Source organism: Geotrypetes seraphini, chromosome 2 (assembly GCF_902459505.1).
Source record: "Geotrypetes seraphini chromosome 2, aGeoSer1.1, whole genome shotgun sequence".
NCBI classification, from domain to species: Eukaryota; Metazoa; Chordata; class Amphibia; order Gymnophiona; family Dermophiidae; genus Geotrypetes; species Geotrypetes seraphini.
In genome coordinates, this window is record NC_047085.1 from 155,927,422 (window position 1) to 155,943,631 (window position 16,210).

The 16,210-nt window shown below is 42.7% G+C and overlaps 1 protein-coding gene across 5 annotated transcripts in view; it reads right to left on the reverse strand.

The window, feature by feature from the left end:
* The window catches only part of PIEZO2 (piezo type mechanosensitive ion channel component 2), a 760,979-nt gene that overhangs the window by 308,127 nt on the left and 436,642 nt on the right, over positions 1 to 16,210 (reverse strand). For all 5 annotated transcript variants that reach the window (XM_033934096.1, XM_033934094.1, XM_033934095.1 and 2 more), the window contains exons 15-16: positions 14,809 to 15,050; positions 278 to 426 (exon numbers count right to left, since the gene is read on the reverse strand). In XM_033934096.1, coding sequence (XP_033789987.1) covers positions 278 to 426; positions 14,809 to 15,050 — 391 coding nt within the window. The remainder of the gene's footprint in view (positions 1 to 277; positions 427 to 14,808; positions 15,051 to 16,210) is intronic.

A 16,210-nucleotide genomic window follows, 5' to 3' on the forward strand; every position in this document is an offset into this window, starting at 1 on the left:
GGAGAAGGGCTGCTGCTGCATAAGGAGAGCAGTGAAGGGGTGGTGGTGGACACAGGGGAGGTAAAAGGAAGGGAGAATGGACAGGGGGAGCAGGCAAGGGGTGGTGTTGGACAGCCAAGGAAACAGAAAGACAGAAAGAAAGAAAGCGGCTAAGGAGAGAGAGAGAGAAAGAAATAAAGACAGACACACACACATATATTCTAGCACCCGTTAATGTAACGGGCTATAAGACTAATACTATATATATTGCAGAGATAGAATTTAATACAGTGCTCACTTTTCTTCATCCAGCCCAGTCATATTCATCCAAAGTCCAGGAAAAGATTTGAATTGATATGTGTAGATGAAAACAAGCACCAACATGGTGTAAACAACCACAGACATCCAAAAATATTTTAGAATTCGTCTCCACCATTCATAGTGCACCTGGAAATCACAGGGTTAAAATATTAAGTGCAAATATTGCTGCACTACCCGAATAGCAGGAGTGCTGGTGGACTGCTGAACAGCTTACAAAGAACATTAATCACCATATTTGCAAACTATCTTATTGCTAAAATTGAATCATCATCATTTCCAGTAACCTATAGCCTCCATGGAAATTCTCCCTTGTCTTTGGATATTTCCAGCCTTCCACACTTGACTAATAGGCACCCGGTGAACATGCCCAATGCGAGCATACATCAAATACCTGCTAGCTTTCCCAGTGTTGTAGGAAATTTCTTCTTTGGGATATTTGTCTCCTGTTTTCTTCAGGACACCCAATTCAGTGTCATCCAGTTCCAACAGTCAAGGACTTACAGAATTACAATTTTAAAAAAATTGGTTCAAACTATTTTGTTCCCCTGTTTCCTCTGAATCAGGAACACAAGTCACAATGGTCACTAGGGCAGAATTTTAAGTGCAGACTGTGTACAAGATGCAGGCAAAAATTTATTGTACCAAAATTAAAATGCAAATAAGTAAAATAAAACCCTTTTACCAATCAAGGGACCCGACACGGTTTCTGACTTTTTTACTGCTTCCTTGAGATGCTTTAATTTTTGCAGTGATCCTCGGCGAACACAATATACAGGCACTTTGTTACTTATCTTCATTTTTTCATAATTTTTTTATGGTATGTCCCATCATTTTTTTATGGTATGTCCCAACCTTTCTCACCATGGACCCCTGACGAAGGTTTGTCCGAAACACGGACCGTGTCAGGTCCCTTGATTGGTAAAAGGGTTTTATTTTACTTATTTGCATTTTAATTTTGGTACAATAAATTTTTGCCTGCATCTTGTACACAATCTGCAGTTTTGTTTGTTTCTCCTGCTTTTTTTTTTTCTGCAGACAAAGTTGGACTTTCTCCTTTGTTTTGTTGCCCAGAATTTTAAGTGCCCACAGGTGTGGGGGAGGGGGAAGGGAAGGTGGGAGGCGGATGAATATACAAGGAAGATTTCTTTTTTTCCCCCACCAAGATCCTTTCCTTTATCAGGCAGCCATATCCACCTTGTAGCTGCTGCCACACAAACATTATGTGGCAGAACCATGCATGGCAAAACTCAGCATGAATCTGAAAGCCCTCTTACTTATCCGGTCCTTTGGTGACCAGAACCCTCAGCTTGTGCAGGTTTCTATGAAAGCAGGAAGTCCATGTGAGCAGAGGTGAAGGGGCATCACAGGACCTGTCAGTGCTAGAGGACTCAGCAGCCTCACTCTGAGGTCAGCCATGGAGCTATTTTTGAAGACACTGCGCTCAAGATCAGCCATTGGGACCATAGGTTTCTAGATTAAGTCATGTAAACCAGTGGTTCCCAACCCTGTCCTGGAGGACCACCAGGCCAACCGGGTTTTCAGGCTAGCCCTAATGAATATGCACGAGAGAGATTTGCATATAATGGAAGTGACAGGCATGCAAATCTGCTCCATGCATATTCGTTAGGGCTAGCCTGAAAACCCAATTGGCCTAGTGGTCCTCCAGGACAGGGTTGGGAACCACTGATGTAAACAGTAGCAACACTCCAATGCCTAACAAAATTTGGCATTTGAAGCAGTTGTCTATGTTGCCTATGACTGGTGGTCACAGGAGGATGCAGACACTCCTTAAAGTCCAACTAATTTGGATTGGCTGAATGTTAAGCACTCTGGCCCTGATTCTATAAGTGGTGCCTAGGCTAGGTTCTGGTGGGCACCTAGTGGCACCCAGCTAATAGTATCTTTAGGAAAGAACTAAAAACCACATTGTTTAAGAAATTTATACTCTGTAATACTCTGTAATACTCTGTAATACTGTAATACTCTGTAATACTCCCTAAAATCGGAGCCTCCTCCCATCCCAAGGAGTCCGTCTATCCTCTTCTGCCAAAATTTCTATCTTTAATTGTTACCAGTTTTTCCCACTGGTGCCCGTCCTTCGTTCAAATGTACCAAGTTAACACCTTACTTCTCATCAACATCTTATGTTATCTTTTTCACCTTCGCAGCCTTGCACCTTTGTAACTCAAAGCGCAATCTCCTTTCTCTTCTCCTACTTATGCTCTGAATATCGTCGACTGTATAATGCTACTCATTGTGAAACCATGTAATACACAGCCCTGTAACTCTCCTGTTACTATCACTTGATATTCAATGCTATACTCTGTAATTCACTGTCTGTACAGTTTCTCTTCATTGTAAACCGCCTAGAAGTCGCAAGATTGTTGGCGGTATATAAGAATAAAGTTATTATTATTATTAATTATCTGTGTGAAAATAAAAATTTTCTAATTGGCTTAAATGGTGTGATACCCTATTTTTCACTTCATAAGATGCACTTTTTTTTCCACCAAAAAGTGTGTGGAAATGTTGGTGTGTCTTATGCACTGAAGATACAAATTTTGACCACCCCCCATACCTTTAAAAATGACACCTCCTCCTGTCGTACCTTTTTAAAGCGACCCCCCCTCCCTATCGTACCTTTTAAAATGAATCTTATGCCTGGTGGTCCAGCGGTGTATTGGCCGTCAGGAGTGAGCTTTCCGCTCTCCTGCCTGGACCCGCGCCACTTTCTGAATGGCTGCCATCAGTTCTCGCGGAACTCATCAGAACTGACAGCAGCCATTCAGCGGCTCCTGCCTAGGCCCTCACTGCTTTCTGAAAGGCTGCCATCAGTTCTTGCGGGACTTGTGAGAACTGACAGTAGCCATTCAGCAGCGCGGGGCCAGGCAGGAGAGTGGAAAGTTCACTCCTAATGGCCAATACACCACTGGACCACCGGGCTATAAGGTGCATTTTAAAAGGTATGATGGGAGGGGGGTCATTTTAAAAAGGTACGACGGGGAGGAAGGGTCCAGAAAGACCACATTTCTGTTACCAGATATGCTGGTAATGCCAATAAATTCTGTCCAAACAGCAGGTCTTTCCATGAGGGGATGAGGAAGGAACACAATACAGCATATTCTACTTGGTCTGAAACCTCTATGCTAGGAAAACCATTTCCATAAGCTTTAGAGCACAGATACATTAAAAGAGATTAGATAAGACAATTAATATTAGCAGACAACATTAGCTCAGTCCAGCCACTATGGAGACAATTCTGTAATGTGGCACCACCATTTGAACACTATAATAATGCAAGTAGTGAGCTTTCTCTCCACCGCCAACTCCAGACTCTGTCCCTTCTTTCTTGCTATATGCCTGGAACAGTTTGACAAAGTCCATAGTCTGTTATTGAGAAAGACACAGGGAAAGCCACTGCTTACCCTGGATAGTAGCATGGAATGTTGCTACTCTTTGGGGTTCTTGAATCTTGCTATTCTTTGATACTTCCTGGAATCTTGATACTCTTGGGGGTTCTAGAATCTTTTGTTACTGAGGGTGCTTTAAAAAGGTATGGGGGTGTTTTTAAAATGTTTAAAATGTATGACAGGGGGGGAGGGATTAAAAAAGGTACGGGGGGATTTAAAAAGGTACTGGGGGGACAGGGTGCAGAGCCTGGCAGGGAGGGGAGACAGGATGCAGAGCCTGGCAAGGAGTGTGGGGTTGGGTGCAGAGCCTGGTATACAGTATATTAGTACACAATTTGGTTCAGAATGTTTTTTTCTTTTCTTCCTGTAAATCTAGGGTGCGTCTTATGGTCAGGTGAGTCTTATGGAGCAAAAAAAATACGGTAATTGAAAAATGTCATTTAAAACAATTTAAAAAATGATTCATTTAAGTTTCATGTAGAAATTGGCATGACACCTACACCAAGGCACTTACTGGTGCCTACTTGTACCTACCTGAAAGTGGGTGTAGATAGGGACAGAGTTTGGGCATGGAATGACTTAGGCATTGGTAGGTTCATAGGCATTGGAACGGGGAGGCTACAGGGGCCATGGCCTCCCCAAAGATTGGCAGTCTCTGTTTGGTTCCTGCCCTCCCAACCTTTTCCTGGCATTGTACTTTAAATCTTCGGGCAGCTGCCATGCTGTGTCAACGAGCAGGCCTGCTCGGAACTTTTCATTCTACTTCCAAGGGCAGGCCTGCTCACTAACACTGTGCAGCAGCTACCCAAAGATTTAAAAGTATGGTGCTAGGAGGAGGTGGGTGGAGGAGTTGGGAGCTGAGGAGAGGCTGCTGGGGCACCCCAAAGCCAAACAGCACTCTGCTGCCTATGGGTAGGCTCCATGGCAAATGTACCTAAACCCATTTATTTCCTATGGGCTTCAGTGTATCTACCACAGCAACATTGCTACCGTGGCTTTGTAAAAGAGGCCCACTGTGTGCTCTGCCAATGCTTGCTCAAGCTCCACTGTGTGCACAACCATATGTAAGCAGGTACATTCTGTTCTAACAAGGGATATGATAAAATAATGAGAAGTTGTGACAAACCTAGCACCCGCACTAGTTTTGCACGTAATAAGATCCTGTGCAGAAGAGCTGACCAGATTAATTCTGGTGACCAACTTGAGGCTGACCTCCCTTGCTCATATGACCAAAGCAGTGGTGAACTGGATCAGGGGCAGGCAGACTGGCAACAGCGGCATCCTGTCCATAAGTCAGCTAGCTGAGCCTAGAAAACCCAGGTAAGACAGGCAAGGGAAGCCTGCAGTAGAACCAAAGCCCATCCCCCTCTACAAGCTGAAGGGGAGTGGCTTTGGGCTGTTTAAAGGCAGGCTGAAGCAAGCAGTGGGAGGAGGAGAGAGTGACGAGGCTGAGTCACTCCAGCAGCCCAGCTGAGCAAGAGCCTTGGAACAAGGAAGCAATGACTTAGGTCCCAGATTGGCCTATGCAGGAGGTGGAGGAAAGCTTTCCCACTTCTCCCTGCCAGTTTCCAGAGTGGGTGGAAGGAATGGAAGTGAAGGAAGCTGGCTCTATTACAGAGAGTCAGGCACAGCCCATGGACATTAATTAACATGAGTAGCTGGTGTGATACCGTATTTTTCACTTCATAAGATGCACTTTCTTTCCACCCAAAAGTGTGTGGAAATGTTGGTGTGTCTTGTACACCGAAGATACAAAAGGAGCCAGTGGGGTTTTTTTCACTCTTTGAGCAGGGAATGCTTTAGGTTCTGCTCCTTGTCATGGAAGCTAAACTTTAGTAGGTTGCTTACCTGAGGGATTTCCTGCAGTGACCATGTGAAGTTTGGGCTAAAGTATATTGAACTGCATGAATGCTCTATGATTCTAAACCTCCCTGTGTGTGCCGTGGCTTAGAAAACGGTCTTATTGTTTGCTGACCAGGGAGAACTTGAACTGCCTGTTGTTATAAGATATGATAGGATTTCATGTACCTGCTGTGGAAATCTCCTGCATGTCTCAAACCACTACTATAAGAGAAAAGTTTTGTTTTACTGAAATATAAGCCTAGTCTCTTTACTGAGCCAAAGTGAATGGTCTCAGGTGAGACAGATCTGTTTAGGTGTTCTTTTGAATCTTTAATCTTTTTTTTTTTTTCCCCTTCATTATTGAAAACTGGATTTTGTGGAGTGCTACAGGTGTGGCCTGTATGCTTTGTTCTTTTGACCACCAAGGTCAGATTAAAACTATTATTGTGTTTTGGAAGAATTCTGACTGGACTTTGTATTTTGTTGAGTGGTTGAAGCCAATACTTACCCTTTTCTCCCAGGCCTTGGCGATTGCCTAAGGCCCAGTCAAAGACCTGAAGATACCCCTGGTGGTAGGGGACACGCCAAAGCATAGATTTTGTCACGATACCACTCCGCTCTAAGGAGTGCTTGTGACAAGTTATAACATTAATATTTGTCATGTCAAACAGCAGAAAAAACCAGAAGTAAACTGTGTCTGCTGTGCATGGTGAATCCAAGAAGAAGCAACCTTGCAGATAGCCTGCAATAGTACAATAAGTTTATTAAATGTGCAACTTTAAAAACAAATAACAAACTCCTTAAAAGGCTCAGCCAGCATTTTAAACATATAGAACTGAATTCTATAAATGGTGCCAAAAAAAACGCAATGTCAAAAAATAGAGCTCAGAGTTAGGTGCCGCTTATAGAATAGAACTTAGCACCAGGAACTGCATCTAATTATTGGAATGGCCATTTACACCAAAGGAAACATGGTGTAAAATCTTGCACATATATTAGGTGCACATCCCCCCCTTATTCTATGACCACACATGCAAATTGAAGGAATGTTCCCGATCCATCCATGACCCTCCCATTTTTGGTAGAAAACTGGAACGCTCTTCCGGAGGCTGTTATAGGGGAAAACACCCTCCAGGGATTCAAGACGAAGTTAGACAAGTTCCTGCTGAACCAGAACGTACGCAGGTAAGGCTAGACTCATGTGAGCGGACTGCTGGGCACGATGGACCATTGGTCTGACCCAGCAGCGGCAATTCCTATGTTCTTACTTAAAGTTTATGCTCTTTCAGATCCCAATTATCAGCACCAATTGGCTTATAACTTCTCTCTCCGTATTTGCGGTGATTGGGGCTGGATTGAACCGCGAATACGTAAAAACCGCAAATAACTTATCTTATGGTGTTTCAGCCTTCCCTGCCCTGCCTGTGGCCTCCTTCAAATTGAGCCTGGCGCCACCATGACGGGTCCTCCTCAGCAGCTGAGAGAGAGGGGGGATGGTAGGCAGGGGGGAGCCAGGGGGTACCTCTTCCCTGGCCGGAGGAAGTCATACTCACGCTTTATCCATTAGCTCCCGCACTTTTCACAAATACAGCATGTCAGCAGCTTCACCTCAACGGGGATGAAGCTGGTCCCTATGCGGCCTCTGGAACCAGATTGGAGCGCGAAGAGGGCGGGAGAGGGGAGGCAGCCCACCACAGATTTCCTCTCCCACTCCCGGGAATCCCGACAGAACAACCGCGGCCTCGCGCTCCTGCCTCCAAAGCCGCTGCAAGTCCAGTCACTCAGGTGGAGAGTCACGGCATGCACGTTAAAGCGCTCTTCATGGGAAGGCACGTCCTCTCACAGGGCAGCCCTGGGAGGTATAGTTCGTGGAGACGAGAGCGAGGACTTTGCTTCCTGGTTTTTCAGTTTACAGAAGTTCCCGTTTCTGCACTCATGGAAAAACCGCGAATAATCAAAATCGCGAGTGCAGAAATCGTGAATACGGAGGGAGAAGTGTATTCAATTTAGCTGCATGCACAAATTGGGCATGTGCCCAAATTTGTATGCACAATTTTGAGCTCTTCTTATAGAATTCAGGGAACATTGGGTTCTGGAATTCCATTGTGAGCAATAACTGGAAATTTCAGGTGTTTGCACGAGGTGGGATCATATTCTTGATACAGTTTTTCTGAATTTGCCCCTGAGGCAGGCCCTTTTTGCCAAAACATGTCAGGAATTTGACTGAATATCTGGAGTATTTAGATCCCTATTTGTTTTTAAAGTTGTTCATCTAACAAATATATTATAAAATTACTAGCTGTCTGCAAGGTTGTTTCTTGTTCTTGCATCTAATGATAGTCCTGCCACATTAGCACATAAATCATTAAAATACCCCACGGTGGATATGTATTTTACCACTAACAGTACAAATCTTCTTACAGAATTACTCCTTTATGGTGCAATCTGTAAAGTAGGAGACCAGAATTGAATGCAATACTCCAAATGAGGTCGCACAGATTTTTTGGCCGCCGCCACACATTGGGCAGAAGGTTTCATCGTATTGTCTACAATGATACCCAGATCCTTTTCTTGGGTGCTAACCGCCAAGGTGGACCCTAGCATCTGGTAACTGTGATTTAGGTTATTCTTCCCGATGTGCATCACTTTGCATTTGTCCACATTAAATTTCATCTACCACTTGGATGCCCAGTCTTCCAATTTCCTAAGGTCCACCTGCAATTTTTCACAATTCGATTGCATTAGAACAACTTTGAACAGTTTAGTGTCATCTGCAAATTTAATCACCACACTCGTCGTTCCGATTTCTAGATCTTTTATAAATAAGTTAAATAGCACCGGTCCCAGTACAAACCCCTACGGCACTCCACTGTCTACTCTCCTCCACTGAGAAAAATGACCATTTAACCCTACCCTCTGTTTTCTATCCGATAACCAATTCCTAATCCACAACTGAACTTTGCCACCTATCCCATGACTCTTTAATGTTCACAGGAGCCTCTCGTGAGGAACTTTATCAAAAGCTTTCTGAAAATCTAGATACACTATATCAACCGGCTCACCTTTATCCACGCGTTTATTCACATCTTCAAAGAAGTCAAGCAAATTTGTGAGGCAAGATCTCCCTCGGGTAAACCCATACTGACTCCGTCTCATTAAATCATGTTTGTTTACGTGTTCCACAATTTTATTGACTTTTAAGAAATTAAACTTATTAAAACCCTGCTAAGCTAATGACTTTCACCCCATTCTCTGGCAATTAATTCCGGAGGTTAATTACATATACAATCTCAGTCTCTCAAACTTATTGCTAGTGCTTGCCATAGTACATACATTGTGCCAAAGAGAGCTTCTTTCTCAAGTTCTTAAGATATAAAATGTATACAGTTTGCAGGTGGGCATACACATAGGTCTGGGTAGAGCATGGGCAGGGCACAAAGTTATGTATGTAATTTATGGCATTTCATAAGTTATGAGTGTATCTCTGGAACATAAATTGCTGTAAGTGCACCCACCTAAGTACATTCTTGCATATATACCCAGTTATGTAAGTATTCTATAAAGGAAAATAGGCACCTTCTTTCCTTTCTAGAATATGTACCCATCTGAGCACAGTATATAACTATGCAAAGTTTTTCTCTTAGTGCATGAATTAGTGCTTGCTGCTAGCATAGGTTTTGAAGCTGTTATCACTCTGGTTTGTCAGTTAATACACAATCATTTCCAAGTAACTGCATGCCATGTCATAAGGCACAAAATGTGCCGGTAATGACTGAGCATGGACTGTGCATTACAGTTAGTGCATAGTACTCCACTGTATGTTGTTACTTGTGCAGTTGTGGGAAAATTCTATAAATGGCACTCAAAATTTGGCACTGAAAATATCTGCACCGAACAGTTTCTATAATAGATGTTCTGGAATCAGTGCCCTTTATTGAAGAGAATATAGCGCCCAGTTTTGCGTTCAACTTTGGGCATGAAGGATTATACCAACTGAAACCAGGTATAAATCTCAGTGCACAAACTAAACTAAACTAAACTAAATCTTGGATTTATATACCGCATCATCTCCACTGATGGAGCTCGGCACGGTTTACATGGTTAGGGAAGGAACGGAAATCCAATGGAATTATATAAGTAAGAGAGGAGAGAGGTTTAGGTGTAAGAATGCCAGGAACGGGACGGGGTTACGTTTTGGAGAAGAGCCAGGTCTTCAGACGATTACGGAATGGTAGAAGTGGACTCAAATTGCGGAGAGGGGAAGGGAGACTGTTCCAGAGCTGAGCAATTCTAAAAGGGAGGGAAGAGCCAAGTTTACCAACAAGGGAGATGCCTTTTAGGGAGGGGTAGGATAGTTTTAATTTTTGCGAGGATCTAGTGGAGGTTGGATTTGAGGAATTCCAGGATAGCGGGATAAAAGGAGGGAGGATACCATGGAGGATCTTGAAGGTTAGACAGGCACATTTAAAGTGGACCCTGGAAATAACGGGAAGCCAGTGGAGTTTGGATAGGAGCGGTGAGACATGATCAAACTTACTTTTTGAGAAGATAAGTTTAGCCGCGGTGTTCTGTATTAGTTGGAGTCTGTGAATGCTTTTCTTTGTTACGCTAAGGTAAATGGAATTGCAATAGTCCAATCTGGAAAGGATAATGGATTGTACGAGGACGGCAAAGTGTTTTTGGTGGAAGCAGGACCTCGCTTTCCTCAGCATGTGAAGGCTGCAAAAACATTTTTTTATCAGGGAGTTGAGGTGGTCATTGAAGGATAATGATGAATCTATGGTGATGCCCAGAACTTTGCTAGAGAACTCCAGCTGTAGAGAGGAACCTGTGGGCAGTGGGATTGAGGTGGGTAATTGATCAAGTTTGGGGCCGAGCCATAGTAATTTGGTTTTGGACTCATTCAATTTCATTTGTACAGTGTGAGCCCAAGATTGAAGGTTGGTTATGCAAGAAGAAATGTTAGCTACGAGATTGGTGAGGTTTGCATCGGTCTCGATGAGGACCAGGATATCGTCGGCGTAGGTGTAGAGTGTTTCTAGGGGGGATAGGTGGAGAAGGTTCAGGGAGGACATATAAATGTTGAAGAGGATGGGAGATAGGGGGGAGCCTTGTGGGACTCCACAGGTCGGTTTCCATGGGGAGGAGGAGGAACCATGTTTGGTGACGGTGTAAGAGCGAGAACGTAAGAAATTCGAAAACCAGTCGAGGACTGTAGAACTGATGCCTATCTCGGAGAGTAGGAAGATTAGAATGTCATGGTGGACGACAAGTCAGGTGCTGGGATAAAACTAAAACATAGAAACAGAGAAAAATGAAGACAGGTTAAAACCATATGGCCTATCTAGTCTGCCTAACCATGCCATATACTCTCCGCTCCTTTCCCTTAGAGATCCAAAGTACTTGTCCCAAGCTTTACTGAAGTCAGGTACATTTTTTGTCTCCACTACCTTCACTGGGAGGCTGTTCCAAGCATTCACCTACCCTTTCCATGAAAAATAATTATCTGAGGTTACTTCTGATACTATCCCCTTTCACCTTCATCCTGTGTCCCTTCATTCCAGAGTTTCCTTTCAATTGAGACTTGTCTCATCTACATTTATGCCACATAGATTTTTAAACGTCTCTAGGAGACTAGGGGGACACTCGAAGTTACAGGGAAATACTTTTAAAACCAATAGGAGGAAATTTTTTTCACTCAGAGAATAGTTAAACTCGGGAACGTGTTGCCAGATGATGTGGTAAGAATGGATAGCGTAGCTGGTTTTAAGAAAGGTTTGGACAAGTTCCTGGAGGAAAAGTCCACAGTCTGTTATTAAGAAAGACATGGGGGAAGCCACTGCTTGCCCTGTATTTGTAGCATGGAATATTACTACACCTTGGGTTTTGGCCAGGTACTAGTGACCTGGCTTGGCCACTGTGAGAACGGGCTACTGGGCTTGATGGACCATTGGTCTGACCCAGTAAGGCTATTCTTATGTTCTTATATCTCCCATCTGCCTTTCCTCCAATATATACATATTGAGATCTTTAAGTCTGTCCCCATACATTTTATGATGAACACCACCAACCATTTTAGTAGCCTTCTGGACCAACTCCATCCTGTTTATATCTTTTTGAAGGTGCAATCTCCAGAAATATGCACAATATTTGAATGAAGTCTCACTAGAATCTAATACTGGAGTATCATTACCTCCTTTTACCTACTGGCCATTGCTCTCCCCCTATGCACTCAATCATCCTTCTAACTTTCACCGTCAGCTTTTCAACCTGTTTGGCCACCTTAAGATCATCCCATACTATCACTACCACGTCCTGCAACTCTTTTGTGCACAGATATTCTTCATCCCCTAAAATGTATTGTTCCCTCAGATTTTTGCAGCCCAAATGTATGACCTTGCATTTCTTAGCATTAAATCTTAGCAAATTACGGACCATTCCACAATCTTCGCTAGATACTTTCTCATGATATCCACACTATTAGGTGTGTGTACTCTGTTGCAGATTTTGGTATCATTCACAGAGGCAAATCTTACCAGACAGCCCTTCAGCAATATCGCTTACAAAAATATTAAAAAGAAAGGACCCAAGAGACGAACCTTGTAGCACATCCTGGTAACATCCCTTTCCTCAGAGCGATCTCCATTAACTATTACCTTCTGTTGTCTTCCATTCAACCAGTTCCTGACCCAGTCTGTCACTTTGAGGCACATATCACTCAGCACTTGGTTTATGTATTAGATGCCTATGTAGAACACTATGAAAGGCTTTGCTAAAATCTAAATACCAAACTTCAAATTGCAGCAGAGGGCACACTTAATAAATATTTCTGTGCAGTATATAATAATCTTAAACCACAGGATACTCAATTGTATATCCTGGTATACAATTGAGTATCTTATGGTTTGTTACGATTGATTAAAATCTAAATACACCACATCTAGTTCTCTCCCTCTATCCAATTCTCTGGTCACCCAGTCAAAGAAATTGATCAGATTTGTCTGAGAAGACCTGCATCTAGTCAATCTATGTTGCCTCAGTTCCTGTAATCCACTGGACTCCAGAAACATCACTATTCTCGGTTTTAAAAATATTTCCATTAATTTACTTATCACAGAAGTCAAACTAACCGGCTTGTATTTCCCCACCTCTTCCTTACTTCCACTTTTGTGGGGAGGGACCATATTCGCCCTTCTCCAGTCTTGTGGTACCACGTCTGACTCTAGAAAAGCACTGAAAAGGTCAACTAGTGGAGCTGTCAGAACTTCTCTAAGTTCCTTCAGTACTCTCAGATATATGCCATCCAGCCCCATGGCTTTATCCACTTTTAGTTTAGCTAGCTCCTCATGAATACAGTCCTCTGGAAATCATTCAGGGTCTACCACACCTCTATCCCTATTTGCATTTATTTTCTGCAGTTCTAATCCCAGTGCTTCAGCTGTGAACACAGAACAGAAATATTTGTTAAGCAATTTAGGCTTATCTTTATCAGCTTCCTCTTTATCATATTCCTCCACTTTATGCACTTCCTCCTATCACTAACATACCTTTAAAATGTCCTGTCAATCCTAGTTTTACCATGCCAGCTATTTTTTTTCTTCTATTTGCATCTTTGCTTTCCTACTACTTGACCAGCCTCTCTTAACATCGTCAGATATTTTTGCCTGTCTTCCTCTTTCTGCCATCTTTTGCAGTTTTATGAAAACTAACCACTTTTTCCTTACATTCTCAATGACTACTTTTGAGAACCAAAATGGTCTTCTTTTCCTCTCACTTTTACTTATTTTCCTTACAAAATGGTTTTCTTGCTTTTACAATAGCTCATTTAAGTTTTGCCCAATGCTTTCCTACTTCTTCCAGATGTTCCCATCCAGAAAACTCCTTGATATAATCCCCTTCTGAACAAAATCTTTTAAATTCTAGAGCCTTCACTTTTGAATGAGCCCTCTCTATAGCTGCATTAATATTAAAACACACCATGTGATGATCACTGGATGCCAGATCACCCACTACAACATCAGAAACACTATCCCTTTGGTCTGACCCAGTAAGGCTATTCTTATGTTCTTATGTTAATTCCATTATGGCCCCATCCTGTATGTGTGACCCACAGTATCTCTTTCTTACCCTGTAGATCCTGCAATTGTATGGCTTTAATATGATCTTTAATATATAACGCTACTCTCCCCCTCCTTTTTTCCTCCCCTGTATTTCCTCGAACAGATTATAGCCCTGTATAACTATATCCCAATCATGGATCTCAGTGATCACCATTAAATCCAAATCAGCCTCTTCCATCAGAGTCTCTACATCCAGAACCTTGTTTCCCATGCTTTGAGTATTTGTATATATTGCTTTCTAGACATTACCCCTTCGCCCATGTGTGTAGAAGTAGTTAATGTTTCACTTACCTGAGGGCTTATATTTACCTGGAGGCTTTGATCACCCAGCCCCAACTATTCTAGTTTAAAGCCCTCTTCAGTAAGTTCACAGTCTGCTGATAAAGACACCACTATTTTGATAAATGCACATAATCTCTGCACAGCAGCCCTTGGAAAATCATCCCATGGTCCAGGAAGCCAAAACACTCTCAATGACACCACCCATGCAGCCACACATTGCTCTCCAGGATTCGTGCTTCTCTGCCTTTGCCTTTACCCTCAACAGGGAGGACAGAAGAAACCACCACCTGCGCACCTATCTGCTTCACCAAAGCCACAAAATCATTTTTGATATGTTTGGAGAGGTAGATAGTAGCATTTTAAGGGAATTCCCCCAGCGTACCATGCCTCTCCCATGGTCATGCCCCATTTACAGATCTGCACAGAAACACGTGCTATTCTATAAATGGGAACGTAAATGGGCTTTCGTTTCTGCCTCATTTTGGAATCTTGTAGATGTTAGAACACTTTTTCACATCAAAATTTGGCATGGAAGTAACACCTGATGTTCATCATCATACATGGATTTCCGCCTTAGTGTGGCTATACTTACCACTACCAAAATAGGAGGTTTTAAGTACATCTATGCTAATAGTGAATGCACCTAATGCATGATATGTAATCTTTCTACTTGGTAAGTTAAATATGCAGGAAATGCCTTTCACAGCACAAAGTCTTTTTTTCCCTTATTACATGGTAATTTTTGCTTTTAACACGCAGTTTGTGCATAGCTTCACTGTACTTTAGTAAATAAGCCCCATAGTTGTGAATATCATAAATAATTAAAGGAAGAATACCCAGAATGTGTTACGTACCTGATACAGGGCCACACAGAACAGGAAGAGCATCATGTAGATAATTTTGTACATGACAATTTTTCCCTCAAAGCTGACAAAGAAGAACATGCCCCCACAGACGTAAATCCAGTACTTGACAAACATCGCCATCACCATGCCTCCCAAGACTTTCATGATGTCTTCTTCTTCACCTTCTTCACCTTCTTCCCTTTCTTCTTTTTCTTCCTTCTCTTCATCTTCTATTGCTGGTAAATTTTCTTCTGTAGGAAGATACCATTGAATTTGTTATATTCATTTCAAATATTTATATTCCATGAGTTTATAGAGTCATGTTTCCAAATTAGATCCGATTGTACACTTATGAGGGACAACTGAAAAGTTCTCAGCCTAAACAAGAAGAGAATGATGTAGAGCAGGGGTGCCCACACTTTTTGGGCTTGCGAGCTACTTTTAAAATGACCAAGGCAAAATGATCTACCAACAATAAAAATTTTTTTAAAAAAAACAAAGCACACTGTGCGCTGAGAAAATGTTAATTATCATTCCTATTCTGGGTTTTTTTCAGAGGTCAAGGCAGATGACTCTATGCACTGTCACCTCAGTAACAACTATACAAAAATAGACAAATATACCCCCCTTCCCTTTTTACTAAACTACAATAGCAGTTTTTAGCGCAGGGAGCTGCGCTGAATGCCCAGCGCTGCTCTCGATGTTCAATGGCTCCCTGCGCTAAAATCCGCTATTGTGGTTTAGTAAAAGGGGGGCCATAGTGCAAAATATAGACAGCAGATATAAATTCAGACAAATTTTGATCACTAAATTTAAAATAAAATCATTTTTCCTACCTTGTTGTCTGGTGATTTCATGAGTCTCTGGGTGCACTTTCTTCTTCTGACTGTGCATCCAATATTTCTTCGCCTCCAGACCTCATTCCCTCCCTAAACTTTTTCTTGCTCTCTCCCTGCCCTTTCTTTCTTTCTCTCTTTATGCCTCCTTTCCTTCCTACTCAACCCCATGGCCTGGCATCTCTCTCCTTTCCTTCTATCTCTTCCTCCCCTGCCATGCTCTGGCATCTCCTCTCCTTCCTTTCTCTCTGGTCTGGCATCTGTCTTCTTAATTTCCTGTCCCTCCCCCATGCCCTGGCATCTTTTTCCTCTCCTTCTCTTCTATCTCTCCCTCCCCCCTCCATTATCTGGCATTTTCTCTCCTTCCTTGCTCCTGATCTGGCATCTGTCTCCTTCCCTTCTCTTTCCTTCCATGGTCTGGTTTCTCTTTTCCTTCCCTTCTCTTGGAAGCCTGTGGCATTTACTGTGCATCTGCTGCCGCCTCCATGTTTGGTAGACAGGCTGGAGATAAAGGGCGGCATCACCCCACAGTTATAATGTCCGGTTTGGGCCTCAGACTTGCCGGCTAGTGGCCA